The sequence below is a fragment of the Pleurodeles waltl genome, chromosome 12, assembly GCF_031143425.1.
Source record: "Pleurodeles waltl isolate 20211129_DDA chromosome 12, aPleWal1.hap1.20221129, whole genome shotgun sequence".
Lineage (NCBI taxonomy): Eukaryota > Metazoa > Chordata > Amphibia > Caudata > Salamandridae > Pleurodeles > Pleurodeles waltl.
In genome coordinates, this window is record NC_090451.1 from 60,534,114 (window position 1) to 60,556,010 (window position 21,897).

At 46.8% G+C, this 21,897-nt stretch overlaps 1 protein-coding gene across 7 annotated transcripts in view; it reads left to right on the top strand.

The window, feature by feature from the left end:
* PTPRS (protein tyrosine phosphatase receptor type S) overlaps positions 1 to 21,897 on the top strand; it is a 542,831-nt gene that overhangs the window by 189,304 nt on the left and 331,630 nt on the right. For all 7 annotated transcript variants that reach the window (XM_069215972.1, XM_069215973.1, XM_069215971.1 and 4 more), the window contains exon 2: positions 10,026 to 10,169. In XM_069215972.1, coding sequence (XP_069072073.1) covers positions 10,082 to 10,169 — 88 coding nt within the window. In that variant the 5' untranslated portion in view covers positions 10,026 to 10,081. The remainder of the gene's footprint in view (positions 1 to 10,025; positions 10,170 to 21,897) is intronic.

Here is a 21,897-nt window from a genome sequence, read left to right on the forward strand (position 1 = left end):
CTCCTTGCAATGGGCTTATAATATATGCAGCTGTAACATTCCTGCTATTCCTGAAGCTAGGTTCAGCCACTCCTCTTGTCGCGTGGCAGTGTTTTTATGTATCTTCTCTGCTGGGCTGCAGGAAGGACCATGCATGGTTGAATGTCATGTGTGAGGGTCTTTGTAGTCCACAGAGACATGTAGAGAAGCTGCATATCATGTCCTGGTATCCGTAAGCGTGCTGAGCACAAAGTGTGCTTTAAACGTTAGCTGGTGACAGCGGCTAGAATAACTATATACATATCTGGTGTTGGTGATCAGTAGTTTCCAGTGGGAAGCATACACTTCAGGACCTCGAAGGAAGAGGAAATGACCAAAAACAAATATTCTGTTCGGCTACATGTTCTTCTGTTAGATATGAAACCAGTGGACCTCATTTAGAAACCAATAAAGAGTTGTAAGAAACAGTTGAATTTAAATTCTTAGCAGTTTATTAGAAAACGTATGTCTATGGTACTAGATCTGGAAAAATATTTGTAACTCGGCTATGCCAGTCCCCCCCAGTAATGCTACCCAAGTGCTCGGGAGGTCTAATGTTGCACCTGGTGGACGTCTTTGCATCACTGGGTGAGACATTTCTGTTTGTAGGTTTCTGGTTGGCCCGTCGTCTATCCCTGACACTCCCTTAGGTCAGGCCCTTTTCAGGGTACCCCTGGTTTCTTATTTCACACAGAAATTCCCACCTTTAAACAGATTGTGCCTAGTAGTAGAGTGTTTGTTAAAAAAAAAAAAAAAAAACCTCTCCCATTCCACCAAGGTTGTCGGCTTGTAGCAACTTAGCTGAAGGCATGGGGTGTACTGCACATCAGTGGTGTTGTCAAGTGGGACATAAAAAAATGCATTACATGTGTTTACTCTACACTTAAAATGATCACCTTAAAACAGTGAATAAGTGACTTCACCAAAAAGATACGGTTTTTGATCAAATATCTAAGAAAGGGTTACAAGCCAGGTTGCGGGCTCCAAGTTCAGCAACTTGTCAAGTAGACCATATTTTCTCCCAAATTCTGATATGTTCCTTAATTTTCTTTCTTCCTTTTCATACTCCTTCTCTTGGATTACTTCAAGCACCTACGTGTGCTGTCTGAATAGTTAAATGCACACCGATGGAAAGATAGATTCAACAATCCCCTTGCCATAGGACTCCCTCTTGGCAGCTCCTTGTTGTCACAAGTTAGATTATCTGTCAAGTTTATAATAATTAACCTTCTGCAATCTATGCTTGGTGAGCTGGATTCTCCCTGCTTGCTATTTACGATTCCCCATTCTATCAAAAAAGGCTTTTTAATGCTTCCGGACCATCTGTACCTCCAGCGCCTGTGTTCTGGGAGGGCGCTTCTGCTCTGACGAGGAGTGCTTGGGATGCAGAACGCACTGGGTGAAATGAATTGTCACTGTGCTACTGGCCTTCACCTACAGGTGTAGAACTTTGATCCTGCCCTCTGCCATTGATAAACACTATTGCGCCCCCCAATACTGAAGCACCCACCAGAGAAATGAAGCGCCTTTGCCCTGAATTGAGATCCTAAGTAGTGGGGCCGGAAGTCTCAATTTCCTGACTCCCCCTCTTCCATTCCTACCCAAGAAGGAAGGTTGTCAGACATTGGGTGTGCAAATTTACCTCCCAAGGGAACTAGGCTACTTTGGCATTAAGGTTTTGCCCTTCACCCTGTTTATCATGTCCTGAGTTTTGCTTATACAAAGCATCTTTTGTATTGTGTACGAAAAGACTTCAAGCAACAACGTTTGTCAAGTTTTTGTCCTGCAAAAATCGAGTTCCGTATGTTTTAACCTGTTCTTAGTAATCAAGCTTTGCAGATGGATGAAGTACACAGAGTTGGTGAACCTTTTCGTTTTTTGTATTAAATGGCTTCACAAAGAGTTATTGCTTGAAGTTCATAATGTGCACCGAGAATGCGCACAAAATCTGTACATTGTCTTTGGGAAAAGATTGACAATTCAAATCCTTCGCCAACGTGACCCTCGACAGTTTTTACAAGATACAAAGTGAAGAAAAAAATTAAAACTCCTTCCGTTCTGCCAACACCACGCAACAGTTCTTTAATTTTCCAATATAAGGACGTGTTCCATGCATGTAATGGTTAACGTATGTATCTGCAAATCTATTTATGAATAAGAGCGCCTTTGGGAATTGTTTAGTCTGAAACGCAATTCGCAGTATCCAGTTTAGATGTATTTTAGAATGAATACTCTTTTTCCTTTCAAAAATCACAATCTAGATTGTCTATTTCATAATCCATGAGTATCCCCGTGCCCTATGAAAGGAGGGTGGCATCCCCTTTTGCATGCCAACGAACATCAACCACGTGATACCATGCGGATACGATCTGGGTGTTATTGCCTTTATCTGCGGAGTTAATTGCTTTGTCTGAATCTCATTTAAATGCCAGTAGGTGCCTCGAGATTAGGTCCGGTTAAAACAAGTTTCAGGGTTGGAAAGTTTGCACCTTTTGGTAATGTAACCAAAGCCCGTCGGCGAGTTTTCCTACCCATCCTGCGTGTCACTTATTGGTGTGTGCCCCCCCCCCCCCGTCTCCCCCCCCCCCCGTGCACACTCTGGGATCCAGTACTAAATACAGGCGTGCAGACAGCAGCTGACTTGGATGGAGAGGTAAGAGACGAGGCAAGGGGGAGCCTCTGAGTGAGTGACTGGGTGGGATAGTTAGTTTCTTGACATCTTGTGGAGCACTTACTGGGAGTACCGATTCTGGAACCATTGTAGGGAAGTACTTTGATACACCAAGAAGCAGCTGACTGACACTGGCAGCAGGGGCAGACCACACTGGCAGGGGGGCTGGTGTGTGCAGCGCCCGAGACTCCATTTAGTCTTCAGTTGTGTCTCTGTTTTGTGCAATATATGATCAGTCTTTCAAAACAACTTGCAATGGTAAAGTTAGAAAATACTTTTGGCACAGTTACCCAAAAAATCATTGTTCTGCTGCTTCTGTGTTAAACGCACAACCTCCTTACAAGGCTGGTCTTTAAAAGGAGTCCCCTAAACAATCGCAAGCAATCACAAACATGATTTGCCTTTAACCCACAGCGCTTTTCACAGTCAACACACAACCGACCTCGCTGACTTTTTTCAGTCTCCGTCCCTGTCATTACCACTGACTTTAGAGTGTGTCTGTTTGTAGACGTCTCATTTAATTATACGTATATTTTCACAACCACTCCCAGTGGCAGGAAAAAAAATAATTGGCAAGTGTAAGGCATTGTGGTGTACGGGTCGGCCGCGCGTTGTGAGTCACACGGACTCTGCCTGTGGTGAAAACCCCCAAAACCTCAGACATGCAAATTGAAAGTCTTTTTCCCATATTAGATGACAGGAGGACGCACAGCATATCAATCTGGAATAATCCCAAACTCCGAAAGGAGTGTTGCAGGTAAGTAATGTTTTCTGTTTATAAGCGTATTTATTTATGATGTTCTGTTTCCTGATTTATACGAACATTGACTCAGCCCTTCATCCTTCCGAGGCCAGTAAAACGAACACCAATTTCAATTGGATAGTTATTGCATAGAAACAAATGGTATACATAAAGCGCTTTGGATAAATGCGATATACAAGTAACAGATGATTATTGCTGCCTCGTGCAGCACAGCAGAGACGATGACAAATCTAGCAATGCCTGCACATAGCTTTCATATATTGCACACCATAGGCCCTCTCTCCTTCGGCCTCATCAGAGTGGCCCACGAATATATCTGTTGGGTCTGTCAGTGTTTATCGTGTCAGTAGACCCACAAGACACGGGGCCTTTTACATGGCTGCAGGTGGTTTGCATTTTATATGTCACTTTAGGACTTTTGTTTGTTACTTCAAGTTTTCCAATAATTTTAAAACGTGTAAGTGAAGACTACCTTGAAATGTCTCTTGTAAGCCACAAGCCCTTCATCTTCCACCTGCCTTGCAGGGTTCCGCAGGGGTCTTCATTAAGCCTGGCATTGTTCAATATGCACGTCAGGCCTCTCGCAGATCTAGTTGAGAGCTATGGCTTAACTATCTTTATGCAGGTGAATGATGCACAGACCATTGTCATGCTTAGCGATGATAAAGAGGATGGGACTGGCAATCTTCAACTCTGTCTAAGGTAGCTGGTTGGATGAGGCTTAATTCTCTTAGGCCAAATGGAGACAAAACTGAGGTACTGATAGCTGGAAACCAACCACAGCTTTGGGGTTTGCATTGGTGTCCGGCTGACCTGGATCTGCTACCCGTCCCTTGAGAGGCTGCAAAAAGCTTGGGTAGGTGGCTGCATCATAAGCTCGTTGTGGATATTCACATTTTCAAAAGTGGTACCCACTGTTTCTGGCTACTTCATTGCCTCAAGAAAAATCTCTGGCTCCTTCCGTTGCATGCATCCAAGTCTTGATGACATCTGGGCTGGACTGCGGCAATGTGCTTCATCTGGGTGCGCCTGAAATCAGTCCTGAAAAGGCTTCATTTGGTGCAAAACTCTGCAGCCCGTTTGCTTTGCCATGAGCCTGGACAGCCTTCTGTTATTTGATACCCTCACCATCGGCACTGGTCTATGGTGGAGATGCACATGCACTCCCCATCACAGTGCTCTATGTATAAGGCTTTGCATGGGACTGGTGCATTATATCTTAAGGTGTTGATGCATCACTCCCCCCCTCACCTAACCTTCGCTCGTGATATCCGTCTTGCCTCTGTGCCCCGCCATCAACACGTTAAGAGGGGGGCTGGTCTGTTTCTCTTTTGGGTCTGACTTTATGGAATTCTCTTCTTTGGAAAGTTCGTAGCAGCTCGTCATTGTTGGAGTTTCGAAAATTGTTGAAAGTCTGGTTGTTTTTAAGGTTTTTGTTGTCCCCGTCTTTCATGTTTAGCGCAGGGAAACTCTTTCTTTTTGACTAGCTCCGCACTTTAGACATACGTATTGATATTCTCTGAGCGAAAACCCTTCCTGTTGTGCTAAGCCTCCTGGTCTTTAAATGGGAAAAGCGTTTCTGACTTTCGTCTTAAGGGAGGGTGTTGCCATTATTGCTCATCCCCAGTCTCTCAGTATTTTTGTAATGCTTTGCTCCAACCAGACTGCTCTTCTGGGTTTATCAATTGCTTCGACCTGTGAACGCCTTTCCTCCAAAAAATAACTGAATAAAATAAAGCAGTATGAACTATAATGAAGGGCTGGCAGCATTTCCCCTTTGTCGGGCCACGCACGGTCGACGTGCTTTACGTAATACGTAAGAAGCTGTGTAGAATGTATCATGTCGGCATCTGGTCCGTGCACCCCGTCCCTGGCTGCACCGAACCTGCAGTAATGGCTGCCTTGAATCAGTCTTGCCACCTGCTGCGGGAGGCGGAGTTTCCGTCCCACAACCGCGTCCGCTTCCATTTCTGCCACTTCCGATCGTCTCCATCCATCCCACGTTCCCCCGGGATGCTTGTTGGATACATCACCTGTACACACTGAGAAAAGCATTTATAACCCCTGTGACTTTCCACAACACGTGTGATTGATGCAATCATTCGACTTTTTCAGCCAAGGGAATTATATGGTGTAAAAACTCCTGCAACACTGCTATAAATAACGGTGTGCCTGCAATCTTTCAGAGCCGTGTGAGGAGGGGAGGGGTGTCTGTGTGTGAGGAGTACAGACAGGAAATACCTTGGCATGGCATGGTTGGGTATGGTAATAAAATATTACTGTGATAAAAAAAATCCATAGAAATGTACTGGTGGAAAAAAGGTCAATGTGACATTATAACTAGGTATGGTTATAATATTTTACTTTAGATTTTAAAAAATCTATGAAATTCACTGAAAAAGCAAAGGTTAAAGCAATATTATAGGTATCTCAAATGTCAGCTAATACGTAACATTTTATACCAAAAAAACACTGAAATTCACCAGTGATAGTTAAATCAAGTAACTATAACTTGCACCCCACCATTCACTGCTTATACCCTCACTTATTACAACACTCATGACAGGTTCAGTGATATCCATGTGACATGTGAAATGACATCCTTGATTACATCACTGCGCATGCGACCGGGCGCAGCAGGTTAGCAGAGCGCTGCTTCTCTTAATATTTTACCCAGCGGCTTAGAATGGCCTACCACCAATAGTGATGGAAGTTTTCTGGCAGTAATTGTTCAGTGCACAAATGACAAATGCTGTGCTAGGTTAAGCAACTGGCATGTAGTCCAATGGTGCTGTGACCTGTGTAGAGTGCAGTTACTCAGGATTTTATTCAGTCTTGCAGGTTAGCAGCTGGTCATTGAGTCTGCTGTGCATTGAGTGTTCGAGCATTTTACATGCTGTTGTGTTGCGTTGGGTGTAGTTTGGGGTTGTTGTTTTCTTTTATGATTGCTGCAGTGTACACTTTTGTATCATTTTATTTTTGTTGTAATTGTGGTATTGGTATTGAACCATTGTGTTTGCATTTGGTGCCGTTGGGCCCCAGCAGGTTGCCATGTATTGTGATGGTTGCATGCAAGCGTGGGTTGGTCTTCATGTTGTAGCTGACGTTCGACACACTGCTCTAGGAATAGTCTGCTGCTGTTTTGATTGTGATGTTGGTACATCCGATGCGTTGTTGGTGCCGAGATAGGGGCTCAGTGCTGTATCGTGTAGAAGGTTGTACTGGAGATGGTGTTTCTGTCTTGTGGCGTTATCAGCAGTACGCTGTCATCTCTGTCATTTTACAATATACTGGGAGTTTGGTAGTGTGGCATTGGTGCATTTATTGTGATCTGCTGGCGTGCGCCATTGGGTGCTTTTTCATTTGGTAGATTAATGAATGGGTGTTGAGTGTTCTTGTTGGGTGCCACCTGTAAGGCTAATGGAGCTGTGCTGGTTGAGTGGCAGTGTCCCTCCAATCTTCCTACTCTTACATTCTCCCGAGTGGAGCCAGTGAAATGATGTTTGTATTTTCACTGTGCTAATGGAAGATAAGTTAGTTACAATCATAAGCCAGTATTTCATAGCAGTTGCCTCACCTGCTTGCATGAAGTAAATAACAAAAATAGTTATATTTCTACAAGTATCCCACGAGGCACCAAGTACACGATCTCCTCTGCCTTCTGACTGAGTGCAAAATAAATCGTAGTGGAACCTCCTTTTTTGCATGGCATTCTGGGAGGTGGTGTATTCTATCCCAGATGAGCGCTGGCCAACCCAGCAAACTAAACTTGACATGAAACCTTAGAAATGCCATGGATTCTGTAGCAGGACCCTCAAGTTCAAGTGTTGGACTTATGCAAACCTAAATGCAACCGGTAGGTCCTTCTGAACCCAAGATGTGAGCCTTATATGATGCATTGTTATCTGCATGACCTCCAGAAGCTGTGGTAAGGCCCTCACACCATTCTACAAGACCTTCAGATACCACTGAGTGAACCGCAGGCATCTTTGGCCACACAACAAAGTCATTTGGCCATCTGAATTGTTTAGGAGGACAGCCGTGGCTTGATCCACCGCATTCCGTAGTTGCCATGAGACTATCTGACCACAGACGATGGATGCTCTTCTTTTAGCCACCTAACTCCAACCTTCTGATCATGCATTCTGACCCTGTTCCAATGCACTGTCACCCTTTGGCCATGGCCCACACCAGTCTACCATGCGCCCCTATCTCTGTGACCATACAGAGCTATTCGACAATGCACACAATCCACTGACTATGCATTTTAGCCCTCTGTCCACGTGTCGGGTCTCTATCTGTGAGCGCTTTGACACCTGCACCTCTTTTACCATGTGTCATGACTGACCCACCCTCAACAACACAGGGCAAACTTTACCATGAACCTCTGGCCAGGCACCGTGGTCCTGAACTCTTTGACCTTTCCCCCATCCCTTCTCCATGCATGACCTTCTGCCATACCCTAGTGACCTTTCACCAGGTACCATGGCCATTCACCACTGCCCTTTGACCAAAAAAACAATCATTTGAGGACTGGCCTCAACTCATAGCACGCAACCCGCTATACCCAGGTGTGTGTGACCAAGTGGCACACCTTGCATGGTGCTTGGTCCATTCTGGACTGCCCTCTTGCGCCATAGCCTACGTGCAGTGCCTCACATGGGCACCCTGAAGCAGGGCACATCTGACTGCCACTTCCACCCTGGCGAGCATCAGTGCTGCTCACTGTGACAGGCGGCTCAGTCGTGTTAAGTGCTGGGCGCCCCGACGCCTCTTCCTCTGCCAGGCTTGTCACATCTTATCCGGGCGAGTGGCCATGACGCGGAGACGGAGGGAGTGTTCCTGTCATCACCAAGAATCCATGGAGGCAAAAGAGGTCGTCGTCGCCCATGTCAGCGCAGGTTTCCATAACCTCTGTGCAGGGTGTAGGGCATTCACACCTTACCAAGCATAGCCAATTATCTTCAGAGCTCACCTCTGTTGCCCCCGTCCTTGCACGGAGTCCTTAGATATTCCCTTCCATTTTTAAAATATTTGTTTTAAAACCTTGCATTTCTGAATATATTAACAGTTCATACATTCTGAGAGCCCTGTTGAAATGTGCACTATGCTGTGAACTAGCATTACCTCTACTTTCTGAATAGCTTCAATTTATAGTGTACTATAAAATTGTATTATTGTTAGTTACATACAGAATGTAAACTCAATCTTCTCGAGCTTTCAAGAGGCACAACACTCAAATCGGGGGTGGGAGTCATAAAAGAGAAACTGGAGTTGAGGATGATTGAGAAATCCGGTTTGAGGGGCGATCATGGAATCAATGCTGGGGTAGATGGAAACATTAGGTATGAAGGTCCTGGTGAAATCAAAGCCATGGATGATTCACAGATCCAGGCTGCCAGTAGAAAAGACAGGGCTAGAGAAATCGGGGCTGAGGGAGGTGGGGACTTCTTACAACGGAAGTGATGGATAAGTTTGGGTTGGAAGAATAGATAAACCTAAACTGGGAAAAATCAGGGCTGAGGGTGATGGACAAACAGTACCAGGGAACAGAATAATACATTTAGACCACATGAAATCAGGGCTAAAAATAATGCAGAAATCAGGACCGCAGATGATGGAGGAACGAAGGCTGAGGCAAGGCACCAAGGCTGAGGACAGAGCAATGGGTGTTGGGAATGAAGGACAGATTTGGGCTGGGGTTAATGAAGAAACCTGGGCAGTGGATGATGGACAAAGTAAGACTGTGGGAGGTGGAATCAATCACGGCTGTACCAAGCTTAGATCCGCGGGACAGACTTTAAAGCCCAGCCCGGGCGTTTGCCCAGGTCTGCAGAGCCTGGTGATGCAGATGGGCATTCTTAGCTCCAGGGTACACGACCTGCATGCCCAGTCCTACCATACAAGTGAATAGGAGTTGATTTGCCTGGCCTGTGTGTGTGGGGAGGGGGCAGCCTGTGTCCGCAGAGCTCGGAGTGAAGGAGCAGTAATGGGGATGATCCACCGCTCGTGCCCACCTTCTGATCCTTTGGCTGTGCCCGCCTCATCGCCCCCTAGTGTGTCTCTGCATGCCCTCCTACTTCTGTCTCCTCCTGTGCTGTCTACCTTGCCTGTGCATCATTCCCACGCTGGTACCTCACAGGCCGGCACCCCGCCTGTCCCTTTAACCCGTGCCTCCTGTGTCTCTCCCTTCTTGCCTGTTTGTTGCTCCTGTGGTCCCTCAGCCTGTCTGACCTCTCTGCCTGTCTCTCTCTGTGCTCTGTATACAGCCTGTGCCCTTCCACCTGTGCGTTCTGCGCCTTGTCTACGTCACCTGTGCCTACGTCACCTGGGCATCCCCCTCACGTCTGCCCCTTCCGGTCCCTCCTCCGTACACAGGACCAGTGCCAGGTGTCCTGTGAGACCAGCATTGGCGTCAGAGGAGGCCAGCATGGTGCCAGGACCTCCGCCATCTTGGGCTATCTCCAGCAGTCGCCTCGATTCACTGTGTAGTGTCAGATGCTGTGTTTTCATAAAGTGACGGTGCAAGCTCCTGGAAGCCGCCTGCTAACTGCTGTATTTCTCTCTCCGCAGACACTGACGCTTGCCGCCCCAGCACCCTCTGAGTCGCCCTGATCTGGGTGCCAGACATGCGGATCCTCTGCAGCCCGGGGATGGCGACCCTCCTCTCGCTTGTGGCCGTCCTCTGCTCGCTTCTGATTGGCTGCCTATCTCAAAGTATGTGAATCTTTTAATATGTCAGGAATATGCACGCTCACCTTCTAGCGTCCTTGCGCACTTAAGAGGAAGAACTCGCTCGCTGCAATAAAGGTTTCCCATTTTCCTTATAGCCTGGGTCCCATGGATGCTGGCCCGTTAGTGAATTTGAGTGCACACCGTCCAGAAATGTATATAACTAAATGAAGTCCGCTTAAAAGCATTGCATTATCTCAGATTGCACACAAAAGGCTTAGAGTAACCTAGAAAAGCCCGAAAATGCTACGTGCGCTCAGCCTGATAAGTGCATCCTGTTTGTATGCATGTATGTCTTGGTATTTCTAAAGCTTGAGTATAGCCGGAAGGAAGCCTTGGAGCGCTGCACAGGGGGCACCAACCATTGGGGTGGGTAGGAGGCTGAGGAAGTGCTAGTGGAAGGCTGAAAGGTCAGGCTATGGGAAGAGGCGTTTCACCTGGACTGCTCGGGTTGGTGCTGTTCTGATGATGTTACACTTTCTGGGGTCATAGGCCGAGAAGGTTTTCTCCTTCCTGCGGTGTTTAGTCTTAAATGTCTCAATGAGGGTGCTCCTGGTCAGGCGCTCATCCCAGATATTGTTCGTTTTTAGCTCGATAGTCGGGGGTTAGAGTAGAGCCGTGTTCCCCAAACCCCGGGCCGCGGACCGGTGCCGGTCCGCGGATCAGTCGACACCGGGCCGCCCGAGGTCTTCAAATCTTGAAGGCATGTTTAAATACAATTACATTAAAATTATTAAATCAAAACAAGCGGGCCACGGAAAAATTATCAAACATTTACCGGTCCGCGGCGATAAAAAGGTTGGGATTCACTGGTGTAGAGGACCTTGGAAGTGATGCAGCTCATTTTGAGGATTATCTGGGCTTGCGGGCAGAGCCAGTGTAGATCTTTCAGTTTAAGGGTGATCTAGTCGGGCTGATAAGACCTTGTTCAGAGGAGACGCAGCTCATGAGTTACTGGGAAGAACATGCTATGCCTGGATGAAGAGTATTATTAGTGGGCCCTCTCTGGCACGGTACTCCCTCACTGGGGTCGCTGCCTGTCTCTCTGGCTTGGGTCACTAACTTTGCATCTGGCTTGGGTTCCTGCTTGCCCTCTGGCTTGAAGTCGCTGCCTGTTCTTCTGGCTTGGGTTTCTGCTTGCCCTCTGGCTTGGTATCGCTGGCTGTCCCCCTGGCTTGGGTTTCTGCTTGCCCTCTGGCTTGGGATCGCTGGCTGTCCCCCTGGCTTGGGTTCCTACTTGCCCTCTGGCTTGGGATCGCTGGCTGTCCCCCTGGCTTGGGTTCCTGCTTGCCCTCTGGCTTGGGATCGCTGGCTGTCCCCCTGGCTTGGGTTTCTGCTTGCCCTCTGGCTTGGGATTGCTGGCTGTCCCCCTGGCTTGGGTTCCTGCTTGCCCTCTGGCTTGGGATCGCTGGCTGTCCCTCTGGCTTGGGTTCCTGCTTGCCCTCTGGCTTGGGATCGCTGGCTGTCCCATTGGCTTGGGTTTCTGCTTGCCCTCTGGCTTGGGGTCGCTGCCTGTCCCTATGGCTTGGGTCACTGACTGTCCCTCTGGCTTGGGATCGCTGGCTGTCCCCCTGGCTTGGGTTTCTGCTGGCCCTCTGGCTTGTGGTCGCTGGCTGTCCCTCTGGCTTGGGTTTCTGCTGGCCCTCTGGCTTGGGGGCGCTGCCTGTCCCCCTGGCTTGGGTTTCTGCTTGCCCTCTGGCTTAGGATCGCTGGCTGTCCCTTTGGCTTGGGTTTCTGCTGTCCCTCTGGCTTGGGATCGCTGGCTGTCCCTCTGGCTTGGGTCACTGACTGTCCCTCTGGCTTGGGTCACTGACTGTCCCTCTGGCTGAGATCGCTGGCTGTCCCCCTGGCTTGGGATCGCTGGCTGTCCCCCTGGCTTGGGTTTCTGCTTGCCCTCTGGCTTGGGGTCGCTGCCTGTCCCTCTGGCTTGGGTTTCTGCTTGCCCTCTGACTTGGGATCGCTGGCTGTCCCTCTGGCTTGGGTTTCTGCTTGCCCTCTGGCTGGGGTCGCTGGCTGTCCCTCTGGCTTGGGTTTCTGCTTGCCCTCTGGCTGGGGGTCACTGCCTGTCCCTCTGGCTGGGGGTCACTGCCTGTCCCTCTGGCTTGGATTCCTGCATGCTCTCTGGCTTGGGTTTCTGCTTGCCCTTTGGCTGGGGTCGCTGCCTGACCCTTTGGCTTGGGTTTCTGCTTGCCCTCAAGCTTGGGATCGCTGGCTGTCCCTCTGGCTTGGGTTTCGGCTTGCCCTCTGGCTTGGGATCGCTGGCTGTCCCTCTGGCTTGGGTTTCTGCTTGCCCTCTGGCTTGGGATCGCTGACTGTCTCTCTGGCTGGAGTCGCTGACTGTCCCTCTGGCTTGGATTCCTGCATGCTCTCTGGCTTGGGGTTCGTAGCCTGTCCCTCTGGCTTGGGTCACTGACTGTCCCTCTTGCTGAGATCACTGCCTGTCCCTCTGGCTTGGGTTTCTGCTTGCCCTCTGGCTGGAGTCGCTGGCCATCCCACTGGTATGTATTAAAGAAGCTGAAACTCTATCCAGACTGGAGCACTTCTGCTCTATGGCCAGGATACTGCCTGAACCCCTGGTGGCAATAATGATGGCTGCCTACCCTCCGGTGCTGTTTGCCCAGCTTAGGTGGTTAAGACGAAGACCACTTGGAGAATGTCTGCCCTTGCCTGTCCTCCTGACTTGGCTGACACGAGTCAACCTTCTAGTGTGGTTGCGTCTGGCAGGGATGCTGCATGTCTCCCGGCTGCTGCGATGGAAGCTGCCTGCCCTGGCTCGGATGCCACGATGGAGCCTGCCTGTCCCCCTTGCGTGGGGCAGCCGATCTGTGAACACCCCACCGCACGAAGGCTGCGGTACCCCTTGTTCGGGGGCCGCTGGCAGCCTTGCTCGGTGTCTCTCTGCCCCTGGCACTGACGTTGCCAGCTCCGCGGATGCCAGGAGGGTCTGCCCTGCCCCTTTGGTGCCGCCTGCTCACTTGTCGATGTGAAGAAGGCTGCCTGCCCATCCCCTTCCGTGCCCCGCCGCTTTATGCCACATGCCCCCCGCTGCCGGTCCCTTGGGCTGGGAAGGGAGCGCCGCCAGGTGCATGCTGGGAGCCCACCTTGCTCAAGGACGGACAGCGGAGCCGGGCCGGGGTCACCTTGACCGGCGTCTGATTGAATTAAGTCTCTCAGTGGCATCGAGTGATGTCACTCCATTTTCATTTCAATAAATCAAATCTAAAATGCAAACTTTTCAATCAGGATAAGAGCTGAAATAAATCACCAGCCATTAGGGGAACTAGAAGGGAGGGGAGGGGGGGAGGCAAGAAACAGAACAAACGAAGGGAGGGAAGCGGAGACCGTAGAAGGAGGGAGAGACACTGGGAGAGTGGAGGGGAGTACCCAGTGTCGGAGGGGGTGGAGTACCGAAGGGGTGGGGCAAGTGTTAGAGGGATGAGAGATTAAAAACAAGGGAGCGAGGCGTAGGGTATTAAATGGGGGAGATCTGCTTGCCCCGGGGTTGGGGCGAGAGGAGCTAGTGTATTAACATAGTGATAAAATGTATATAAATAAGGTGGCTAAATGCACTATTGAAAATCTAAAGATGTACTGCAAATTCAAGGAGTTTGAATTTGGAGGCTAAAAATTAATTTAGTATCCTCAGATTGATTCATGGGAGCAGTGCAGATGCATCAAACAGAATATAGTATGGACGATGTGTGGCTTCAACAGAATTTTGAAAAGCTCCAACCTTCCTATTTTTTTTTTTTTATGTATTTGCAAATTTAATAAAATGCATTATCATTTGTGTATGTGTTGATGTAATGCTTGTTTCTGTATATTTTTGTATTGTTTTGTGGTTCAAATTATCAACAATGTTTAGGAAGGGGTGCGCGGCTTCCAGTAATGATTGGGGGTGGGGAGGGTGCACGCGCATGGGGAGGGAGTCCCCAGATTCCCATAATAATTCAGTAGGGGTCCCTGGGTTCCATTAATGATGAAGTGGGGGGGCCTCAGAAGTCAAAAGATTGGGAACCACTGGTCTACAGCATCACAAAGAGTTTGTATTTTTCTAGGCATGCACATGGCCACGTGGATTATGCGATTTTTTTTTTTGCACATATTCAATGATTTGCCACATGACTCATTATCTGCTGCATAACCTTCAATTAAAAAAAAAAAATAGCTAACATTTCTATTTCAAACGGGTCAAAAGTCGCTAATAACGTAGCAACGTGTTGGCGAGCAGTGGAAGGGCCTTTCAAAATGTTAACTATTCCTCTTTTAGCTGCTTATTTATGTATTTGGTTGTTAAGCTGGTAGTAATGAGGTGAACCACGTGGCCAAACAGCTTTACCATGTGTCAAATGACAAAATAGTGAAGTAAAACTGTCAAAAATGTGCCACGCTATGCTGCATAAGTTGCCCTTTCTTGCTGCATACTTCCAGTAAGCCCCGAGTATGCTTCGGTGCTCTCGTGCCGCATAATTCCAGTGGGCCCGGAGTATGCGGCATGGCACTCTTGCTAGGGGTACAAGCTCTAAAGGACACCAGGCTCCTTGTAAAGCACAGGGTGTCCTGAGAAGCATAGAAGCATGTCCTTCTCATGGAGGGAGGGAGGCAGGCACAGGCCGCAGACTGGCAGCCATGGGATGCTCTTTTCCGGAATCGCTGGACCCACAGACGATGGCTCGATGTACATTAACCTCCCTGCGGCCCTCGGAGATGGCCAGTTCCTGCGAAAGGGATTTTAAGAGTGTGTTATGTAAGCGCAGAGCCTAGTAACGGAGGGTTTTACAGAAGCATCTCGCATCAGTCTGGACCCATTTTAAGGAAGAAAGGAACTTCACACCAGCCTAGCTGCGAGAGCAGCCTTTAAACGTCGAAGAAATGCCATTTAGCCAGATTTTAGATGCGGCCTTCACGGTGCACGTTTCTCATCTAATGCGATTTAAGGACTGGGTTGATTCTCCAGGATCGGGTATAGTTTCAGTTTTATCCGAGAGAGCGGCAGCGAGTACGGGACAGAGGGACTGATAAGGATACTGAGATCATCCTACAGAAAAAATAACATCTTTTCATTTTGTGCATAAAGATTTTCGAGATTTTGTGTGCTGCAGAATTACTCTACTCCTCTGGATGTCTAAGCCGAAAGCAAACTGCAGGGAATTTACTCGTATTCCCACTGAGAAAAAAGGGTTTAAAGACGCGAAGAATATCTCTTAAAGGAAGATGCGAGCACTTCCTCACTTAAGGCATTCTGTCTGCATCTCTCTCTGTCTCTAACTTACACCCCTATCTGCCCGGCCTGCCCTAATATTAATAAGACCCACGTATATAGCGAACGTCACCATCTGAATGGCTTTATGTGCTCAGACAATACTCGCGATTGCTAAACAACCTCTGATGCTCGTTTTATCAGCCTCATGAGGATGACGGGCTGCCCTGTCCTCCCGGTGACGCTGTGCCCTCGGCAGAGATGCTACACGCCTTCAAGTGGTTGTGCCCTCCATTCGCGCTGTCAGTGCGCGGCCCCACCTGCCCCCATCAGAGGGCGGCTGAGCCCTGCGCCCGAGGGTCTGCGCGCGTCTTCTCCGCGTCCTCCTTTCACAAGCAGATGGAAGCTGTCGGGAGCGGAGAGACCAGCTCGAGGGATGTGTCCTGCCCTCTCTCCCCGGGTCCAGCTGGTGCCTGACACATGCTTGGTCGCTCCCTGCGCCCCAGCCTCCCTGCCCGAGCAGAGCCATGAACTCCCCATGTGATGTCTACATGGGCACAGATGTAGGGAACCGGGCCAGGCTGGGACAGAAAACAGGCCCAGGCTCCAAAATAAAAATGGTCCCGATTAACTAATCAGCTACAAAATGTCCCACATTTGTAAATATGGCCAGGTTTAAATTCGTACCCTGCGTAGCCATTTTGCCAAGCGTTTGGAGACCGCACGCATTTGTGCCTGATGCAGGCAATTTTGTGGTACTATCATGGAAATCAACAATAAAAAAACAGCTCTCCGCACCATAAAACAGGCCCACATGCAGCTAGAAAACCGCCCAGCTCACTGACCTAATAGGACCAGCCCATCTGGCACTGTGGGGTTGCTCTAAATGCCCATCTGATCATGGGCAGGGCTACTCGACGCCCACACAGAGCCAAAACAGCGGCCCACACAAACCGCTGTCCGATCAGTCCTTCTGGGCTGTCGACTGCTCTGTAGGCCGGTGCTATCCTGGACAGAACTGCTCAGCCCAGACTAGCTGCATGGCCTAGTAAAGCCTTACAGGTGCCACCTTGATCTTCCTATGGCATTGCATGGAATCAACCCAGTTGTCTCTTGCCCACACAAGTGTTACTTAAACGTTTGACCTCCGAAGGATGACGGCAAGGGCCAGACCAAATGTGCTGGTATTAGCCCTAATGCGCTGGTATTTAAACCTGTGATTTGCAGAACACACACAGATCTTAGCTGTGATCCCTCGACCCGCCAGTCCTCAGAGGTGGAGTCCAGGCATTATGTTCTGGGACCAGAAAGCCTGCCTTTATGAGACGGTAATTGTTGGTAGCCCATAGTCACTCCACAACGGAGTGTATATCTTAAGAGGTTGCTGTGGATCTTACATCTGGGGCCCCTATGTCTAAAGAGATGACCACTGGTTGAGCTGAGTGGACAGTTGGATATGAGGATGCAGCTGGTCCTGAGGCCGACAAGTTGGTGGTCTTGGATCAACCCTCGGGCGGGCCCCAGTAGGGAGCTTGGGTTATTATCGAAAGATGCCATTGGTCCTAAGGCTCGACAGTAGGTGGTCTTGGATTGGAAAATGGTAACCTGAAGTCATGGCCCTTTATGGGGATTTCACTGGACACTTGGTTCAAGGGTGAGTAGCCCTGAGGTGTCATTGGACACACCAGAAAGTGGGCTTCTACCTGCGTTGTCCATTGGCCACAAGCCCTGGTCATTGGTGGACTGTTTCTGATAGACCAAAGAATGTGTGGAGCTAGAACGCAGGACTTGGGCGTAAGGATGAGGGTGCATCATATTGGAGGCTAGGTCATTAATAAGAGCTTAAAACAAAGGAGGGCAGGGCATCGTGGGCTATAGGTGACCTGATTCGGCTCAAGTGTGTGATATTTCGTCTTTGCTTATGCGCGGAGGCTCTCCCCTTCTCCTACCAGGTCTTTAGCGTTCACAGGTGGCTTCTGAGACACAGACTGCGAGTCCGTCTGCTACCGGCCATCGCATTGTGGGTAGCAATTATACACAACCGTTTTGAAACAAGGCCTGAAGAACCCTGCTAAAAACCAAAGCATTGGATTTGCACTTAAAATTCAAAGTCTAGACAATTATGTATATTTTGACAGCTGTCCGGTATGTTAATTCATTTTGTATTCCAGCACGTCTTTAACATTTGAAACTTGGATTATACCATTAATGGAAATGCATCTTGATGTTATCAATACGTTCTCCAAATAAACAGTATACATTTAACAATTAAATGAACTAAAGTGTTGGATCAGTGTTCTCTACATTGCGTCAATACATATTTGACGTTTTCACTGTTAAAATTATACTGACAAAGCAAGACGCAGGGCTGGCCATTGCAACACAAACTATGGCTATTCAGTATTGTTCAAACGTTTTGCAAGTTTCGAATAAATATCTTCAATGTGCACATCTGAGTTTGTTTTGAGCCAAAACCAAGTGGCACTTACGTTTGATGTGCAGTGATGCTCTAATCTCTCTAATTCCTATTGACACATCAGTGATGTAGTTTGACTGTCATCACCACTGTGTAGCACAGGCCCACTGGAGCCGCCTGCAAATATATCATTGAGCATTGCTTTCAGAATTAAAATACACTAGAATGGCTGGGGGGGGGGGGGAGTTGTTGAACAAAAAAACTATTCATTGGGGGCCCTATATTACTTAGACCTCTCTAACATTACCTTGTTCCTAAGGACATGCCAGGTTGCTTACTTGTATTTTGTTTGCCATACAAAGCCTTTTTTAATTTAATACTTTAAATATAAACTTAAAAATATATATGTTTATAAAATAAAAGTTGCCTTTTTGTGGATTTTTGTTAAGTGGGGAGGAAATTAAGTATGCCATGAAAATGTGTAAATTATAGAAGTGGTAAATATCTAGAGGAAATTGCCAAGATTTTAGAATGTTTAATACCTACGAAAAAACGCAGAAACGGGTTTTAAATCAAAATGGAACAAACGCTGATGGCTTATTCTACAAACGCTTATTTGCAGACACACCTAATTTAATCAGTAGTAAGAGTCTTTAGTTGTTTTTTTCTAAACACATAAAATGTATGTTGCAGTACTGTAGAATTAAGATTTGATAGATTCGAAAGTTTGAGTTGAATTCATGAGGAGTAAATGCTAATAAGCATTAAAAGTAAAGTAAAAAAATCTGAAAGAAAAACTAGCCAGTAAAAAGTGTAAAGATTAAAAACGATTATTAGCAAATAATTTCTGAAAAATATGAAAAGGTAGGATTTTGAAGCAAAGATTGAGACTTCAAAATTAATATAATACAAGTTAGGCCAAGGGTTGAACTGAAATTTGAGTAAACACCTTGCTATAAAAAATAGTACAGTGTATTACACATAAAACCCACTCTAACCAATATGAAGAGTAAATTGTATTGTTAAATTTGGGTTACATTTCAGTGCAGACAGCAAAGAGAAAGTATTGTAGTACGATGCCTGAAGAATACTTTAGCCTGACCACGATCAACATAATCTTTTTTTAAGAATCAGTGATGCAGTCGCACAATCTTAGGTCCACTGCAAAACACTTAACCATGCAGTAAACATGAGAAATACTGCATCCCAGATCGTTAGACACTGTGTTTATCAGTTGTTATGTGAAGTTTGGCAGCTGTTAGAACAGCATAACATATTGGATGTGAGAAGAGTTTGTGCTGAGAATTAATAATCCTTTCTTTAAATAGGAAATGTTGGTCCCAGTGAACAAACCATACATTTGTTTTTTATGGGCGAGCGCAAAGCGCTCCGTCCCATTCTGTAATCTCTCTTTGGGCTTCCAACCATGCCCATGTCACGTCAGTCTCTTTCATAGGTTCATGGGCTTGCCTTTTAAAATCCACTTGCTTTCATTTGTGAAAGGCATGCATACGTCATGCCTTTTCCGTTGTTTAGCCCACCTACACAGCACCGGTAAACTACTAAAAACATACAAGGCTCGATGTTTTCAGCATGGTGTCCGGACTACTTTATCTGTTTATTTCCACAGTGCGATCTCGCTGCATTTTACATGGTGCTATCGCACTGCGTTTTTTCTCTCTTTACAACGCTAATAGCTCTAACTCGAGCAAATACGAGACCCGTTGCATTGAAAATGCTCGTTTATTAGTGCCCCTCTCCTCATCCCTCTTTTGTTACGAATACAGTTATATATTTTTCAGTTTTTTGTCAGTTGCTCTGTAAAGTTTCGAGTTGTTAGTACCACATATAGAATTATCCCTAAAAATAGTATATGTTACAAATATTAGCAATGGAAATTATGAATCCTTTCTTTAAACAGGAAATACTGGTCCAGTATATATAACATATATTTGGTTATTTATTGGTGCCTATCTACATCCCTCTTTTGTTTCAGATTCTCAGTTTTATATATGTTTTCATTTTTATCAGTTGTTCTTTGAAGTTTTTTCAGTATTTCGTACCACATTTAAAATTCTCCCCCAAAAGATTAGATACTATAGGCTTTTGTCCTGGAAATATTAATCCTTTCTTTAAATGGGAAATACTGGTCACGGAGTGCAGAACATAAATTTGGTTATTTGTTGGTGCCGCTCCTCATCCCTCTCTTGTTCCAAATTTAAAGTTGTATATTTTCCATTTCTTTAAAAAAAAAACCTGACCTGGATCTTGCTCTCACTATAACAAGTTTCTAGATCTTGTGCAAAGGAATGATGCAGATTAGTGTCAAATATGAAAATAATCCACAGTCTCACGATGCTTCACTATCGGTCACCTACTTTTACTGCCCCTTTTATTAACATTTTTAAGAACCTGGGATGGAGGGCTTCCTTGTTCTGTGTTTCTGTACAAGTTGCCCCACGAGTCCTGTCAGAATATCTGGTTCTGCTCTACGTTTTATTAAACTAAGGCCTTAAACGTTTTATACTGTAAACGTTTAAGTAATTTATTTTTGGATCAATATATCTGGAATAAGCACATTTACTGCTGCTACTTATTTAGTGTCATGTGACATTTGCAGTTTCTTGCTGTTGGGTTTAAGCCTGGAGTGCAGGGTAGAGCACCATTAGGTCTTTTTATGGCTCCTTACTTTTTGGTCAAACGTTGGTCATATTCCGGGGTTGATAAGCTTAAGGCTGAAAGGGCTCCTAGTAAGGTTAAGAACGTTTTCAATATATGTAGGCCATTCAAGAGCACCAATAGTCATGAGAAGGATATGATTCCATTCTAAAAAACAAAAATCTTCATTATGGCTTGTGTGGAGCAAAGATACTGCCAGGGTCACCCAGCAAGGAGGTGTAGAAGGATAATCTGCATCTTTTTATTGAAGGTCAGGTTGATATATTTTTTTTTTTGCTGAAAAAATTGTACCCTGGTCCTGGAAGGGTTTGGAGACTTCTCTACGAAGCTTGTTAGTTCTCGTGGAAAGGAGTTTTATGATTGTTATTACCTTTGCAAGAAAAGATGCTGACCTGCACTTGCCGCTGGTTGAGGACATATTAACTATTTTCTTAGAGATCGCTCCACTTTACTGAAAAAGGGTATCTATTATTGTCATGACAATCGGTCTACTTCACTTACAACATTTATTTCTTAATAGTGCAACTCCAGCCGAGTCGGTTTTGATTATATTTGATGCTAAAAGAGCTTTCTGTTAAACTCGATGAGAGAAGGAAACTCTTTGTAGCTTATAAAGCCGATGTTAAAGGGAGTGGGGCTTTTAAGATCGGCGCCTTGATGTGACAAGACGCTTGCAACAAGTTGTTATAACAAAAGACTGTTGTCCCAGGCACTTCCCCGGCTTACTGAACAGGGCAAGAGCTGAAGGTGCTATCGAGGCAATTACAAGTCTTACCGCTTTGAATAATGTTTCTAAAAGATAAAGAGTACTTTGAACCTCGTGTACAATTACTCCGAAATCTCTACTTCTCAAGATTCCCACGTGGCCTTTGGCCACCTCGTCAGAGAAGGGGCCTTATTATCCTGCTCCATCAGAACAGTTAATGACCTTTGATGGCACATGCCATGGTACAGATGTATACATGACCGCTGGGACTGAACAACGGGCATCTGAGGCACATAGACCCTCTGGACAACTACTGCTAAGTGCATCCTTTAGTGCATCCTTTAGTGTCAGCTTGAGATGTATATTTGTAACATGCCTTGGAGAGGATACCATGGGTGGGTCCATGACCGAGACCTCCTCCAAGCACACGCAGGGCTTCCGAGGGTGGGTGGCATGTTGGCACATGTTTGTAAGGTACCAGGGACATACTCTGGTATGGATATGGGGTGCCTCTGAGGAGTGTCTCGATAATGGGGCCATGGCTTAGCGTCTTTATAGGGTGCCTAAGAGCCGTCACACGTCATTTCATCCCATGACGTTTGCATGATGGCTTTAAGCAGTTTCCTTGGCACCAGCCTGCCATGTTTATAAACTGCGCCCTGGCCGGGTGGTACCCTGGCATTAGTCACTGGTGAGCCGCCTCCAGAGGGTG